This window comes from Bombina bombina, chromosome 9 (assembly GCF_027579735.1).
Source record: "Bombina bombina isolate aBomBom1 chromosome 9, aBomBom1.pri, whole genome shotgun sequence".
Taxonomy (NCBI): Eukaryota; Metazoa; Chordata; class Amphibia; order Anura; family Bombinatoridae; genus Bombina; species Bombina bombina.
Window position 1 is genome coordinate 207,423,984 of NC_069507.1, and position 15,791 is coordinate 207,439,774.

The 15,791-nt window shown below is 39.4% G+C and overlaps 1 protein-coding gene across 1 annotated transcript in view; it reads right to left on the reverse strand.

Annotated features, from left to right (window-relative positions):
* TCERG1L (transcription elongation regulator 1 like) overlaps nucleotides 1-15,791 on the reverse strand; it is a 381,274-nt gene that overhangs the window by 30,553 nt on the left and 334,930 nt on the right. The window contains exons 10-11 of the mRNA XM_053691741.1: nucleotides 15,047-15,182; nucleotides 14,707-14,796 (exon numbers count right to left, since the gene is read on the reverse strand). Of these exons, the coding sequence (XP_053547716.1) occupies nucleotides 14,707-14,796; nucleotides 15,047-15,182 (226 nt within the window). The remainder of the gene's footprint in view (nucleotides 1-14,706; nucleotides 14,797-15,046; nucleotides 15,183-15,791) is intronic.

The following is a 15,791-nucleotide window of genomic DNA, read 5'->3' on the forward strand; positions in this document are numbered from 1 at the left end:
AAGGTTTGGTATGCCCAAACCCCCCTTTTCCTTAGGTAGGTATAAAGTGTTTTTGGAGATCCTAGGTCTGGTGCCCCCCCAGATATAGTCTTCTAGTTGTCCCTGCAGTTTTAGTAGGTATTGGCCAGGAAATGGGATCGGAAGGGTTTGAAGAAAGTATAAAATCCTGGGGAGGATATTCATTTTTACCACCCCAATCCTGCCTAGCCACGAGATTTTCTTGTTTTTCCAAGATGATAGGTCTCCTATTATTGCTTTGGATAATTGAACATAATTAGCCTCAAATAGGCTCTCTACCCTGGGGGTTAAATTGATCCCCAGGTATTTGAGCGTTTTTGATTTGATCCTTAATTTACAGATGTCCGACAAACGGCTTAATTCCGTCTGGGGCAGATTGATATTTAGGATTTCCGATTTAGTGTGGTTTAGGTGAAAGTTAGATACCCTACCATATTCATCAAATTCTTGAAGAAGCTCCGGGATAGAATTCAAGGGGTTAGCAACCGAAAGGAGGATATCATCCGCGTATAGCGAGACCTTGTGTTCATGGCCCCCTATCTCAATCCCAGATATCTTCTGGTTATCACGGATTTTTTGCGCCAGTACTTCAATTGATAGGGCGAACAAAAGGGGGGACAAGGGGCAGCCTTGACGTGTCCCATTCGAAATTCTAAATGGTTCGGATAAGATATTGTTGATTTTTACCTGAGCAGTTGGTGCCGAGTATAAAGAAAAGATTTTATGCATAAAGGTTTGGCCAAAGTTCATTTTTGACAGGACAGCTCTAAGGAAATCCCAGCTGACCCTGTCAAAAGCCTTTTCGGCATCTGTTGAGACAAGAACCGATGGGATATTATTAAGTTGCGCGTGATTCACCAATAGGGTAGCCTTTATTGTATTGTCCCTGGCCTCTCTGCCAGGAACAAAACCCACTTGGTCCGGTGATATTAATCGTGGTAAAAGTTTATTCAATCTTGACGAGAGAATTTTTGCAAATATCTTCAGATCCACGTTAAGGAGAGAAATTGGCCTGAAATTTTCGGGCCGATCTGTTGGCTTTCCCGGTTTCGGTATGGTGGTAACATGCGCAAGAAGCATTGATGGCGGGAAATCCTGTGTGTTCCCTATGGTATTGAACAGAGAGGCTAGACGAGGGGATAGCACCTCTTTAAAAGTTTTATAGTATTTTACACTAAACCCATCAGGGCCCGGGCATTTTCCTGCTGGTAAGCTTTCTATAGTCTTGGTCACTTCCTCTATTGATATGGCAGTATCTAAGCTCTCTCTCTCTTCTGTAGATAGAGCCGGGAGGGACAATGAATCAAGGTAAGAATCGATGGGGGGCTTTGAGGGTATCCCGTCGTTGATTTGCGAGGGAGTTTCCTCCTTTTGCAAGTTGTATAAGTTCTGGTAGTATGACCTAAGTACCTCGGCTATAGACGGGCTGTCTGAGCAAAGTTGGCTCTGATGGTTTAGTATGGAATGTACGTGAGATTTAGTTTGTTTCCTCTTTAAGGCTCTAGCTAGGAGTTTTCCGGGTTTATCGCCAAACTCATAATATTTCTGTTGTAATTTTAATGCAAGAATCTGGTGTTCTCTAGTATGAATATCCTGCATGTCTTTTCTAGCCTGAGCTAGTTCTTGTGTAATTAGGGGGTCCGAGGGAGTCGATTTGTGTCTGATCTCTAACTCCCCAATTTGTTTAAGGAGTGCTGAGTACCTAAGTCTAGTCTGTTTTGAATGGTAAGCTTTCTGTTGAATTAGCTCTCCTCTGAGCACACATTTGTGTGCCTCCCAGATGACGTGGTCCGGTAACTCCCCGTTTTCATTATTATGGAAATATTCCAACAATTTAGTCTCAATTTGGGTTTTAATGAGTTGGTTATTCATCATGAAGTCATCGAATCTCCAAACAAATGGTCTGTCTGGCATCGAGGGCCAATTTATTTTGCAGATGACTGGGGCATGGTCTGACCACGTCATGGGAAGTATCTGGGTGTCAATAACTCCTGCTAAAGTCAACTGGTCCGTAAAAATGTAGTCAATTCTGGAATATATTTTGTGTGGGTGGGAGTAAAAGGTATAATCTCGCCTAGTGGGGTAAAGTATACGCCAGGTGTCATGAACCGCCATCTCCTCAAGTCTAGCATTACATTGTCTGAGAGTTTTTTTGGTAACTGAGGTTGTCATTTTGGATGTGTCTAGTGCTGGGTTAAGCGGAACATTAAAGTCACCGCCCAGTATCAAAGCTCCTTTACGGAGTTCCAGGATCTTATTAGTGAGGGAGGACATGAATTTGTTCTGGTGTTGATTAGGGAAGTAGACGTTAGCTAGTGTGACCATTCTATTAAAAAGAGTGCCTGTTACGATTAGGTAGCGGCCTTCAGGGTCCCTTTCTATGTGAGTGAGAGAAAACGGGGAAGTATTTTTTATCAGAATGCCTACCCCATTTTTCTTTGAGGGTCCAGAAGCAAAGAAGGAAGTCGGAAATTTGGGGCTGAACCAATTTGGCTCTTTACCTCTACAAAAGTGGGTTTCCTGCAAGAATATAATGTCGCAGTGGGCACGGATGCCATCACGGATTAAATGTGATCTTTTTTCTGGGATGTTTAAGCCTTTAGCATTTAGTGTCATGAAAGACAATGTGCTAGAGCCTTTTAAAGGCATGATTAAGGGAAGGGGGTGAGGGAAAAAAAAAAAAAAAAAAAAAAAAAAAAAAAAGGGGGTGGGGAGGGAGGTGGGGTTGGAGGAAGAAGGTTAAGTTGAGGTGAAGGACAGAAAGGAGGTAATGAAGAGTTATGGAGCGGGAAAGAATTAGAGGCTAAGGGGATAGAGAGGGGTAGAGAAGGGATGAGGTGGGTGGGAGTTTAAGTTTGGAAAAATTTATCCGGGGGAGAAAAGAGGGTTAAGAAAAAATGAAAAGCAGACAGCCTTCCACCAAGAGTGGCCGGCCAAAGATCAGAGTGGAAATGAACTGAGGAATAAGAGTATAAGAAGAAGGGATCTGTGTCCCTGCGCCTGATGCAGGGTTTTCTTTCTCCTCTCCTTTAAAGAAAAAGAGGAGTGAGTTAGGTATAGGTTGGAAAGAGGGGGCAACATATGTCCACTTATAGAGGTCTTTGGGATAAACCAGGGGTGTCAAAGGGAAGTAAGAAACATAGTAGGAGGATGTCATATAATACATAGGAAGTATCCTCTTGAGAGGCAGTACTTAAAAAGGTGTGTCAAATTTGACATCTTAAGTAGAGAGAGGTTTGCAGCCAAATGCACCACAATGGCATAGGTGTAAGCATCCCGACTGCAAAGGTCTCCCCTCACAACCGCCTCCAACCGGCAGCTGATATAGCAGTTCATTACTTCCTATATAGGCATTTGTGTCAGTACCAACAAAACCAATATACATAAGTAGTTGTGTCGTGATATATATAGGTACACATTGAGAAGAAAAAATAGTTTCATTAGTGACAAACCTTGAGTCTAAAACATTAAACAGTATGAATACAACATTGGGGGTGTAACTCATTTAACATAATGAACGAATATTAATTAATAGAACAGTGTGCCGTTTTAGTGTAAATGGGTGGTAGGATGGGCCACCTCAGTGCGAGCAACAGCGTTAACATTTCCATGGGTCTCAGTTATGTCCGCTCGTATTTATCAGCCTATAGAGCAACGCACCATTATGGTATAGGTATATGCGTCATTACTATCAGGCTCGCTATACATCTACCCACCAGTAGCAAGCTGTGATGGTCTGCTTTGGGTTACAAAATAAAACAAAGAGAACGATTTTATGTATAACATGGTGCATGTAAATACTTCCCAAAGGCCATATCAAATTTATGAAGCATCTTAAGTAATTATCGGCTGATGAGTGGCTGTATAATCTAAGTATATGCTTGTGGCTGGGGGCCCCAAGGTTACGAAATTACAGTCGTCGCAGCCAAAAGGATTGCCCTGTACGCCTATCTATAATTACTCCCTTGTAGCCCAATGCACCATTATTGTATAGGTATATGCGTCCGGGCTGACCAGGTCATAGAGCGCGTGTTGCTGTGCTGCTGGGCAAAAAGGCACATAAAATAAGGAAAAGAGACTATAGTTACAAGTAAAATGTGGGTCAAACCTAGAGTAAGGGAACATAGTGAGCATAACAGCTACAAACAGAACATCTAATAAAAAATAAAAAAATAAAAAAAAGGTTAATGGCTAGTAGATCAAAGTGTTCTTTTGATAAAGGTGAGCGCTCTGCTTTCCCCGTTACCTGTTGAAGTGATCAGCCTCAGGGGTTCATGTCAATAACAGGGAGCTTCCATGCGCCCCAGCTTAGCAAGTGTCCAAAGGCTGGGCAGGAAGCTAGAACAGCACAAAGTGTCCAGCATAGGGTCCTGATGGGCCCTGTATATGATAGAGAAGAGAGGGAGAGATTAATTATTCTGGTCTCTCCGTCCAGGTGATTCCTCTTCAGGGGTGGGAACAGCGATGTCCAGGATGTTGCAGAAATCTTGTAGGTCTGCCTGAGTTCGGTAGATAGCCTGTTTCCCATTTCGAGTAGCAATAAGGCAAACTGGGAAGCCCCATTTATATTGAATTCTGTGTAGTTGGAGAGCACTGGTCACAAACTTTAATTCTCTCCTCTTCTGTAGAGTTATCTGGCTTAAGTCGGAGAATATTTGGATGGGGATGCCGGCGTGAGTGAAATCTTTGATGGAGCGTGCTTTTTGGGATATTACTTCTTTGTCCCTATAACTTAGAAATTTTACAATTATGTCCCTTGGAGGAGCTTTGGGAGACGGTCTTGGCCTAAGGGCACGGTGAGCTCTTTCTATTTGGATATCTGGGGAACCTGGGGTGCCTTTTATAGTGCGAAATAGATCCTGTAAGTAGCCTTCTATTGCTAAATTATTAACAGATTCTGGGACTCCCCTAATCCTGAGATTATTGCGTCTCCCTCTGTTGTCCAGGTCTTCAACCCTAGACAACAGGAATTGAATGTCCCCTTCTTGCTCAAGAGCTCTTTGGGTGTTGGAAGACATCTGAGCCTGCATGTTTTCTTGTTTTCCTTCCAGGGCATGCACCTGTTGGCTAATTTGATGGAAGTCTTTCTTTAAATCACCGAATAAAGATCTCATTTCGGATAACACCATGTTGATATCAGCTTTAGTAGAGTGCACGCTAAGATCCTCACTAGATGATGATTCCTGTAGTCGTGTGTCTAATGCTACATTGGCAGCAGCCATTAAGGGAGGGACAGTGGTTGGGTTCTCAATTTCTGCTGCGTCATGGCTAGAGGTGGCCATTTTAAGGTAATTAGTGAGATTAGTACTTTTAAGTCCTTTTTCCCCCTTGGTGTTTTTCCTGTGAGACATTATAAGCTATGGGAGTATTTGTCAATCCCTTTCTGAGATATAAGTATTGTGATTGAAGTTAAATCTGCAGGGGTAGTACTCCTGTAGGCCAGAACAAGTGATAGAGGGTTATACCTTGTTATAAGTGGATGCCAAAAGGATTCAGAACTATTACAGTTATGGGCCTGCAGTTGCAAATGTGGCAGGTAGATACAAAGATGCCCAAGGTTATAGGGGGTTCCTACACCACCACTATTGTCCCTTCCCAAACAAGTAAAACCAAGTAGGGCGGGCCTGTATGTCCCAGGCCTTCTGAAGGTAAGTGCTGTGCCTTTAAGATGGGAAAGTAAGTAAAAACACCTCTTTTTGTAAAGGGAGCTGTTTGAGTAAGATTGTGAGACCTGTGTGTTATGTACACTGGCCGGGGGTTTTCTATTTCTTTGTACAGAAAACGTCTCCTTAATTCCCCCTTCACGGAGTCTGTGCAGAACTGTCCCCCTTCTCTTGCAGTTTCAAGGATTAAGATGTGAGATTATGGTTATTAACTGTTTTGCCTCACTGTGACATGTTGCTGTTTTCACAGCTTGGTTTCTGTCCCCTCTTGTAATGTGAAAATAATGTGGGTGAGGATTAGACTCTCCTTCATTCAAACATCTTATATTGCATGACTGCGACCAGCCCTCCCACGTGGCACCGGCCCTTTTATTATTGCGTTTAGTCAGAGCTGCCCGCTACTAAGTCCCCCAAGGTTGTGTCTATTTTCTTTGCAGCCCTACTACCGCAATGCGGGCTTACCTCTGCTCTGCAAATACAGCGGTCTGTTCTCATGGGCCCAGTGCCGGGCGGGTGTTGTGAGGCTCCGTCGGGTCCGGTATGCGAGGGAGAGCGGATCGCAACCGGTTAACAATGCAGGTCCTCCAGATAATCCTGCAAGTGCTCCGGTCGCAAAGTGGTCAGATGAGGCTCCTGTGAGTTACAACAGGTATTCCCTGTAGCTCCGGTCAGTGCGCTGTGAGCCGTTGCAGTGCCGCTTTAGGCCATGGACTGTTGTTATCCTGTGTGAGCCACAAAAGGTCCGGTTGTGAGGACTAATCCCTGCAGGGCATATTCAAGCAGTGTGACCCCTGGTTTAAAGATGATTTAGGTCAGTGCTTCCCAAAATAATAAGTTTGCATCAGGCGCAGGGCCTAGGAGCCAAGAATTAAACAGCCATGTCCCTGCGTGGCCAGGCTCCGCCCCCTGGTTGTAGGATTTTAATCGGGAGGGCCCTAAAAAGGTAGAGAAGGTGTGGCAGGACGTTCATCTTAATCGCAGAGATTCTGCCCAGCCAGAAGAAACCACATTTCTTCCAATTTAGTATGTCTTTTCTAATTGATTTGTATAAAGGGGTATAATTCAACTTATACAATTGCTGAATTGTAGTTGTGAGGTGAATACCTAGATATTTTAGGTAGCGTTTAGTCGTTCGGCGTTCAAAGTTTACCTCTTATAGTTTTTGGGTATGAGGAGGTATTTCTATAGGGAGCATTTAACATTTGTCTATATTTACGCGGAAGCCAGATATTACCGCAAATTTGGTCAGCACTTTGAATAAGTTAGGGAGGTAGATAAGCGGCTTAGTGATTGTGAGTAAGATATCATCTGCAAAAAGGGTCAATTTTAGTTTTTTTATCTTAACTTCCGAGATATCTGGGTGCGCTCTGTGTCTGGCCACCAGTGGCTCAACACACAGCGCAAACAGAAGAGGGGACAGGGGGCACCCCTGTCTTGTACCACTTAGGATGGGGAATGGTTGTGATTTATAGCCTGCAGAGGATACTTGGGCAGTAGGTGAATCATATATTGCTTTCAAGGCAGCAATAAACGAACCCTCAAATCCCATATGCGACAGGGACCTCTGCATATATTGCCAATCAACTCTATCAAATGCCTTCTCTGCATCTAGTGCTAGAAGCAGAGAAGGCATCCGGGTCTCACTCAAGAACTGGATAACATTTATTAGTCGTCTAATATTATCTGGGACTTCTCTATCTTTAATGAATCCCACTTGGTCCATATGGATCATTTTGGGCAGGATGTGCTTAAGCCTATTGGCCAGAATTTTGGTAAATATTTTTAGGTCTTGGTTTATGAGGGAAATTGGCCTATAGTTAGAACATTTCTTGGGGTCTCTACCAGGTTTGGGAATGACTACAATTTTGGCTTGTAATAATTTGGGGGGGGGGGGATAGGATATCCCTCCATAATATGGTTGCAAAATTTGGTAAGATGCGGCACTAGGGTGGTTTTAAATAATTTATAATATTCGCCCGGGAAGCCATCTGGGCCCACAGCCTTTCCTGGTTTAAGGTTTTTAATTGCCAATATCACCTCCAATTTTGTTATGGGGCATTCAAAGATTTTCTGTCTGCATCTGAAATAGCAGGTAGAGGGGTAGTAGCTAGGAACTCGCTGGTAATGTTTCTCACCTCAGGGGTATGTTTAACTTTACGACCATTATAGTTCCCCATAGTATTCTGCGAAGGTGTCTACTATCACCTGTGGGTGGGAAGTATATATTTTGTCTATTTTTTCTATGACTGGTATCGCAGTTGCTTTTTGGCATTCTCTGATTTTATGTGCTAGGAATTTATCTGGTTTATTGGCGTATATAAAATATTGGCCTTTAAGTCTGGTGATTGCTCTACTGGCTTGAGTATTCAGGTGTTTTGCTAGGGTTGCTTTCTTATTCTGTAGGGTTTATAGGCTGCATTCCCTCTTGGTCAATTTGTGTTGTATTTCTAGTATATCTATGTCTTTGTATAATTGGGCCAGCTGAGTCTTATTCTGCCTATGTTTATGGGCTTTTTCCTGGATAAGTAGTCCCCTAATGACTGATTTGTGAGCAGCCCACGAATATATAGGGTTGCAAGTGAAATCTGTGTTTATCTGCCAATATTCACTGAGATGTTGGGATGTGTTAGAAAAAGATAGTGGATCTTTGTGGATTGTGGAGTCATATGTCCAGGATCTGACCCTGTTGTAGTTAGTTACCCCTTGGAGCTTAAGTGATAGTATAGAGTGGTCTGACCAGGCGCATGGGTGTATAGTGGAGGAGATGAGTACAGGTAATAGGATCTGACTGGTATATATATAGTCTAGCTTAACATATGTCTTGTGTGCTGCCGAGTAAAAAGTATTATCAGACGTTATTCCATTTAAGTGGACCCAAGTGTCCACCAGGGAATGTGAGAAAAGAGAGCCCTGTATTGACTTGACTATACTGATGCATCTAAGCTCCTTATTGGAAGAGGGGCTAGGTAATTTGGTCATTGGTTTGGACATGGAGGCATTAAAATAACTAGCTAGTATTATTCTAGATTGAGACCATTGTGTCAAGATGTGGGCAATACTCTCAAAGAATATATGTTGGCTTTCATTGGGTGAATAAAAGTTGCACAGTACTACCTCCGTGTTATTAAGTTACCTTTCACTATAAGATATCTACCCTCTGTGTCTGCGATTGTGGACTCATGGGTAAAGTCTACCGTGGCATGAAGGAGAATAGAAACTCCCCTTTTCTTATCTTCTGCCGTAGCATGGTAGTGTTTTGTATATCGGTAGGCCCAGTATCGTGGTATTTGAGGTTTAACCAAGTGGGTTTCCTGAAGGAACAGGATATCTGTTCTAATGGAGCTGTATTGGTTAATTGCAGTGCGTCTCTTAATATCTGAATTTAATCCCCTAACGTTATGTGAAACTATATGTAGTGTGTGCATTATTTACCTGTGCAGATGGGGGTAGCTTATAAACCTGATTTTTAGGTCGGGTGTGTAGATTTGGGTGTTACATAGAGGTATTTGAGGTATAAATATCTGAAGTCTAGTGGTGAGTCTCCCAGAGCTCTGATATCCTTCAACAAAAAACAACAAGTTAATAACATTAAGTCAACATATAAATAAAACAGTTGAACAAAATGATGATCCTTGGAATTGGGATCAACCGCTAACATTTAGCGAGAAAGGCTGCTAGTAGTGAAGCGTGTGTACATGGGATTAACATACGTCCTATTTCAAATCTGAGAAATTATTAATTCCAATGTGTTTCAAATTTTTTGTCTCTTGCAGTTTACTTTGGACCATCTTGGTATAGTAGTGTGCAGCTTCTTCTTTGCTGTCTGTTCTGAGGATGTTGCCTGAGTCGAAGATGGGAGTGTTGGGGTCTCCAAAAATAGAACTCCACACACCTCCTCAATATCTTCTGGTTCCCTGATGGTGATAACTTTGGAATCTTTAATAATGTAGAGTGCAAATGGGAACCCCCATTTATAGGGAATTTGATGTTTACGAAGAAGTGAAGTTAGCGGCCTCATTGTGTTCCTCCGCTGTAGAGTTCGCAGGCTGAGATCTTGAAAGAATTGCACTATATTGCCCTGGAATTTAAATGTCGGATTCTTCCGGGAGGCTTGCAAAATCTTTTCTTTGTCCTGGAACAGAGCGAGTTTGATTATAATGTCTCTAGGTAGCAGCCCTTCTTTGGGTTAAGGCTTGAGGGCCCTGTGGGCTCTTTCAATCCCCATATAGTAGTCTTCAGGTTCTCCTGTGATATGGTGAAACAGCTGGGCTTCATAAGAGAGGAGGTCTTTATTGGAAATTAATTCAGGTATTCTTTTCAATCTAACATTAGATCTCCTACTCCTATTCTCTAGATCTTCCAGTTTGTCCTGGATCTCATTAAGCAGTTGTTGTTGTGACACCACTGTCTCAGAAACTTTGTTGAGGTCTTCTACTATTGAGTCTGTATGTTCTTCCAGGGAGTAAATCCTGCCACCCAGATCAGCAATCTCGGTTTTGATTTCAGAAAGGCTATTAGAGACTGATATTGTCTATCTTGTTCCATAGCTTTTCAAAGCTTACAGAAATGTCCTTTTTTAGACTAGGGCTTTAAGGTCCGCCCTTGTTGCAGGTAGAGATTCTTCTTCCAGTGGGTTAGATTCAGTATCTAGCTCCTCTGATTCTTCTGGTGGTCTTTCCGTAGAGCTTGGGGTTTTTAGACCTTGGAATGCTTTAAAAAAAGGTGTTCATGCTGGTTAATTTAGAAGGCTTGTCTCCCTTTGTTGCCCTTCTAGAGGACATCTCTGAAAGTATTGTCTTGTTCTTGTGTAGTTAGGTCTGGTCCACCTTACAATCCCTCTTTGGGCCGTAGAGGCAAGATTCTTCTGGTGGTATATTCCAACCGGTTTAGTGTCCTGATATAGAGAACCTCTGATGTCGCCCCCTTTGGGCTGCTATCTCTTCTGAGCACAAGGATTACTGGGAGAAGTGTTGAGTACCGCTCAATGTGGAGGGGAGCCCTCATATATAAATATGTATTAAGTTTTAGTGGCTAAGCATCCCCGATTGCTGATTATTTTCTTCTTACTGGTATCACTATACTATTTTTGTTGGTATCTTGCATGAGTTCCTTAGTTATGCAGTGTTCACATAGTTAGAGGTCAGTGGCATATATATAACAAATAAAAGTTATGATAACTAGATCTCATGTTGCTGCGCCAATACAAACAATCCGGCTTCCATGTTTTAAATCTTCACTACATTTACTATTTGGGCCATTTCAGGGTTCTGGAGCCTTGTAGGGAAATTAAGGGGTTACAAGAGTGGTAATAGAAATAATGTGTAGTGCTGTGGTTCGGGTGTTAGGCCTATGTCGCATTTACACCCTCCCTCACCTTCTTCTCTATCAGCTTTACTTTAAAAAATGTCGATTCGCGCCAACAACTCCGGGTAATCTCTTCTCACTCTTTTTCATTAGGCTTTTTATCTCACCCCTGCTGCTCTTCTAATGTGTGGCTCTATTCTTCATCTGTTTTTGGTGGTGTTTTTGATGCTTTATTACCTCCAAGACTCCCGGAGCAGGCCGCAGCCTCGGTCTTTCCTCGTAATTTGCCGGTTCTGTTTATCCGTTATGTCAAACGCTTCAATCAACTTAAAGTCAGCTCCGGATTGACTAGTATGATGTAGCTTCTATCCCAGACCCTTTTCTAGTCAAGTACCCCCCTTTTGTGTCCCAAAACACTGTTAATTATCAATTTTTACATGGAGCTCTGCAGTTTAGCTTCTGCTCAAGGTGCTGGCAAACTCCGCCCCATTCCATCATATTTAAAGAGACACTGTACCCATTTTTTTTTTGTGATTCAGATAGAGCATGACATTTTAAGCAACTTTCTAATTTACTCCTATTATCAAATTTTCTTAATTCTCTTGGTATCTTTATTTGAACTGCAAGAATGTAAGTTTAGATGCCGGGCCATTTTTAGTAAACAACCTGGGTTGTCCTTGCTGATTAGTGAATAAATTCATCCACCAATACAAAGTGCTGTCCAGAGTACTGAAACAAAAAACTTAGATGCCTTCTTTTTCAAATAAAGATAGCAAGAGAACAAAGAAAGATTGATAATAGGAGTTCATTAGAAAGTTGCTTAAAATTGCACTAGCTGAATCACAAAATAAAAAAATTGGGTTCAGTGTCCCTTTAAGAGCTAAAAAAAATATTCATAATTATGCTTGTTATGTTTTATAAAAAATATTATACGCTTAATTTTAACAACATACCACATCAGTAAATATTTAGGTTAAAAAATATAAAATAATTACTGCAAACACAATAAGTAAATGTAAGTAATTTACTATTATATTATTAAAGCATTTCTTGAGTAATTTAAAAGATTACATATGAAAAAAATATATCTAAAAAGTTTCAAATCAAGGATTGAACTGAGAACATGAATGAGTAGCTATTCAAGCAACATGTCAACTCCCAAGGGTTGCCTAGAATCCTTAAGGAAAGATGGTAATTTAAGCAGCAATTACTGCCAGACAGAATCTATATCCTCTGAAAGCCTTAATATCGGAGGATCAATACCTGACACTGTAGGTCTTCCATGAGGCTTAGTTAAATCTTAATGGTACGCTTCTTAGAACATGTTATAAAATCTTAGATGGAATTACTAATCATTCACTTGCAAAACACTATGTGGAATCATATGATAACAATTTAACCAATACACATCTCACTTTAACTAAACTATTGATATTGAGACCCAAGAGAAGAACAGTAGAAACAGGACACCTATTCAGTTCACACAGTATAGAGAATCTGTCAAGTAACTGTCAATATGAGTTCTTACCTAAATGATTGAAACAATATTTAGTAATTTACCATGATTTATTTATTAGATGAATATTAATATACTTATCATCAAAGGGCTGATGTAGATGCTAGGGGTATGACATCATAGAAATTATTTTTGATTATTATTGTTTCTCTTTTTTATGGTGAATTAGTTGTTAAGTTTTATTTTTACCAATCCGTAACTTTTGAAATTAGTGGGCATCAAAAGATTTTCTTAGCACTTTCAAATATTATATTTTAGATAAAAGTAATAAAAGACTGCAGTGGTACCAGGTTATCAATCGATGGTCATTATTGATTATTTAGTAATAATATTGGTTTATTAAATATTACCTTTACATTATTCCACTCATAAGCCCCAAAATAAGAGCAATTATTATTATTGTTATTATTACTTTCCAAAATATTATTTATTACTTTCAAAAATCTGTGCTAATCAGAAAAATTGCAGGTAAATACTTAAATAGCCACCCTAATAAAATCACATTTCACTAAGTTTTTAACCTGAGACTATCTTTTAAAAAACAAAACCATTCCAAGTAGTGAACCTTGGCTTCTTCAATGACAACATCTCTTCACTGTGCAAACATAAAGCAATTTTAATTTTTAATTTGCCCTCAGAAAAAAAAAACAAGTCTTGATGTTTTTTCTATTATTTCAATCCAATCTCAACTCTTGGTTGACTGGAACTACAATTCCCAAAGTGCATTGATCTCACATGAGACAGGACACCTTTGTAGTCTATAGGACTGGGTGTTGTAGTGTAAGTGGAAAGCAATTATTATGGATAACACTGTTGACCCCACACATAACTATTGGACTGTCTGGCTGGAGATTCTGTGAATACTGAGCAATCACTTTATAGATAAAAGGGTAATCACTTTAGGCTTTATCACTTGTTCCCCAATGCTGTTCACAAAGCATGAATATCTTTACATTTTCTTAGTGCATGTCATACTGTTTTGTATATTTTGCATTGAATGCTAAGCTTTGTTTGTAATACATATCATTGCCATAATCATTGGAAATCTGCAGCATTAAGGCTTGTGCTATTTATTTTTGGACTTTAGAATATTCTATAATGTAGATACACAGTTAACAGTTTTTTAAATTTAACTTTTTTAACATAATTTCCATAAAACTGGATTTTTTTACATCTAGAAGATTTATGTTTTAAGATTGATCAAGTGTTCTTACTTAAAGGGACAGTCTACACCAGAATTTTTATTGTTTAAAAGATAGATAATCCCTTTATTACCCATTCCCCAGTTTTGCATAACCAGCACAGTTATAATAATATACTTTTAACCTCTGTGATTATCTTGTATCTAAGCCTCTGCAAACTGCCCCTTTTTTCAGTTCTTTTGACAAACTTGCAGTCTAGCCAATCAGTGCCTGCTCCCAGATAACGTCATGTGCACGAGCACAGTGTTATCTATATGAAATATGTGAACTAACACCCTCTAGTGGTGAAAAACTGTTAAAATACAATCTGAAAAGAGGTGGCCTTCAAGCTCTAAGAAATTAGCATATGAACCTCCTAGGTTAAGCTTTCAACTAAGAATACCAAGAGAACAAAGCAAAATTGGTGATAAAAGTAAATTGGAAAATTGTTTAAAATTACATGCTCTATCTGAATCCTGAAAGTTTATTTTGGCCTAGAATGTCCCTTTAAGAATGCATAGTGTCTAGTTTTTGAGTTAATCAATTTAAAAAAAATATATTCTATAACTATCTTTTTGTGTGTGCTTTAAATTGTCTTTTCCCTCAAGTCTATTGTGTAGAAAGGAAAAGTCAAAGACTTCAAAACATGGTCCACAGTAATTTGTTACAATTCTTCCAAAATCTAATGCCCTATTAAAAATTAATGAGGTATTTTACCAAGCAATACTCAAAAAATGTAATATTAGTTAACAATCATATCAATAAGAAATGGTCACTGTTCAGCAGGAGAAAAGGCTGACTATTTGTGAGACTGCATTACTTTTATTGATGAGCTTGGGTCCTGCTGTGCCCATTGCAGTGAACATTCAAGAGCATCCTTTTTTCAATATTACTTTGGCAAACATCTTCTCCTAAAACCTCTCATACATTAACAGTACCACATATGCTATCAATTACACAAATATGCATGAATGATTGCAAATAAATAGCATTTGACATATTTTATTGTTGTCTAACTACCTACCTGTTTTCGTTCATCTGAGTTTAGTACAAGATATCGGGGGTCAAATACTATTTTGTGTAGCTCTTTCTCCCATGTTGAAAATGCTGATACCTGAAAAATATTGCATAATTGAATACATTATATTGCTAATTGCCATAAATGTTGTACACTGATATTTTAAGATACAAAAATGTACCATTAATATTTACTTTTACTTTTGAAAGCAACTAATATCTGTAAATGAGACACTTAGCTCCAATAATTTCTATGACATAAGTTTATCAGCATAAACCAAATTATTCTAACCGTCTCAAAGGATATGAAACAGCATTATTGATAACAAATTTTATAAAATGTTTACCCCTCTTTCAAGTAGCATGCTTCTGAAGCATGTCATACGTTCTTCCAAAGGAGGCAATACCTCTGGGGAAGGAGATTTCTCATTTTTCTCTTCACCGTCAACATTCCCTTGGTCAGGAATACGAGGGTCTTCAGTTCTTAAAATAAAAAGTAAACAGTTAAAGAATTATGATTTATAAATTATATTTTGCTACATTTTTGTGTTAGTACATACTATTGTGCTGTTATTTAATCCAGTTTCCATCAAAGGGGATCAGTTTAAGTTATCAAAAATATGTAAGTTAAATATCAAAACTAAGCTGAACAGAATATATGGCTTACAATAACGTAATTAATGCTCACAGTTGCCTAAAACCTCAGTTTCTGTTATATTCTACTGATATAATAGTTATAGCACACCAGTTTAACTGTGATTTGTGAAATGGGTAACTTAACATTTCTTTTCATAAAGGTGTCTCATTATTAGCTTGTAGGAAAACTTTGAATTTGAGAAATTGATTTTCTTAATTTAACTGTTTTCTATTGCCAAGAAAACAGACAACAAATAGAATCATTTCAAGACAGTACTTGATCTAATTTACAGTTTGCTCTGTTACTGGAAGTGATAATTATACATATGAACATGGGGACTATAACTGGGCCTGTTAAAACACAGTTCCATTTACTGTAAGGCATTAATCAATTAATGGATTAAACTTTCTCATCAGTCTACTGTACCAGGATAACCAGGATATTATGTGCAATAT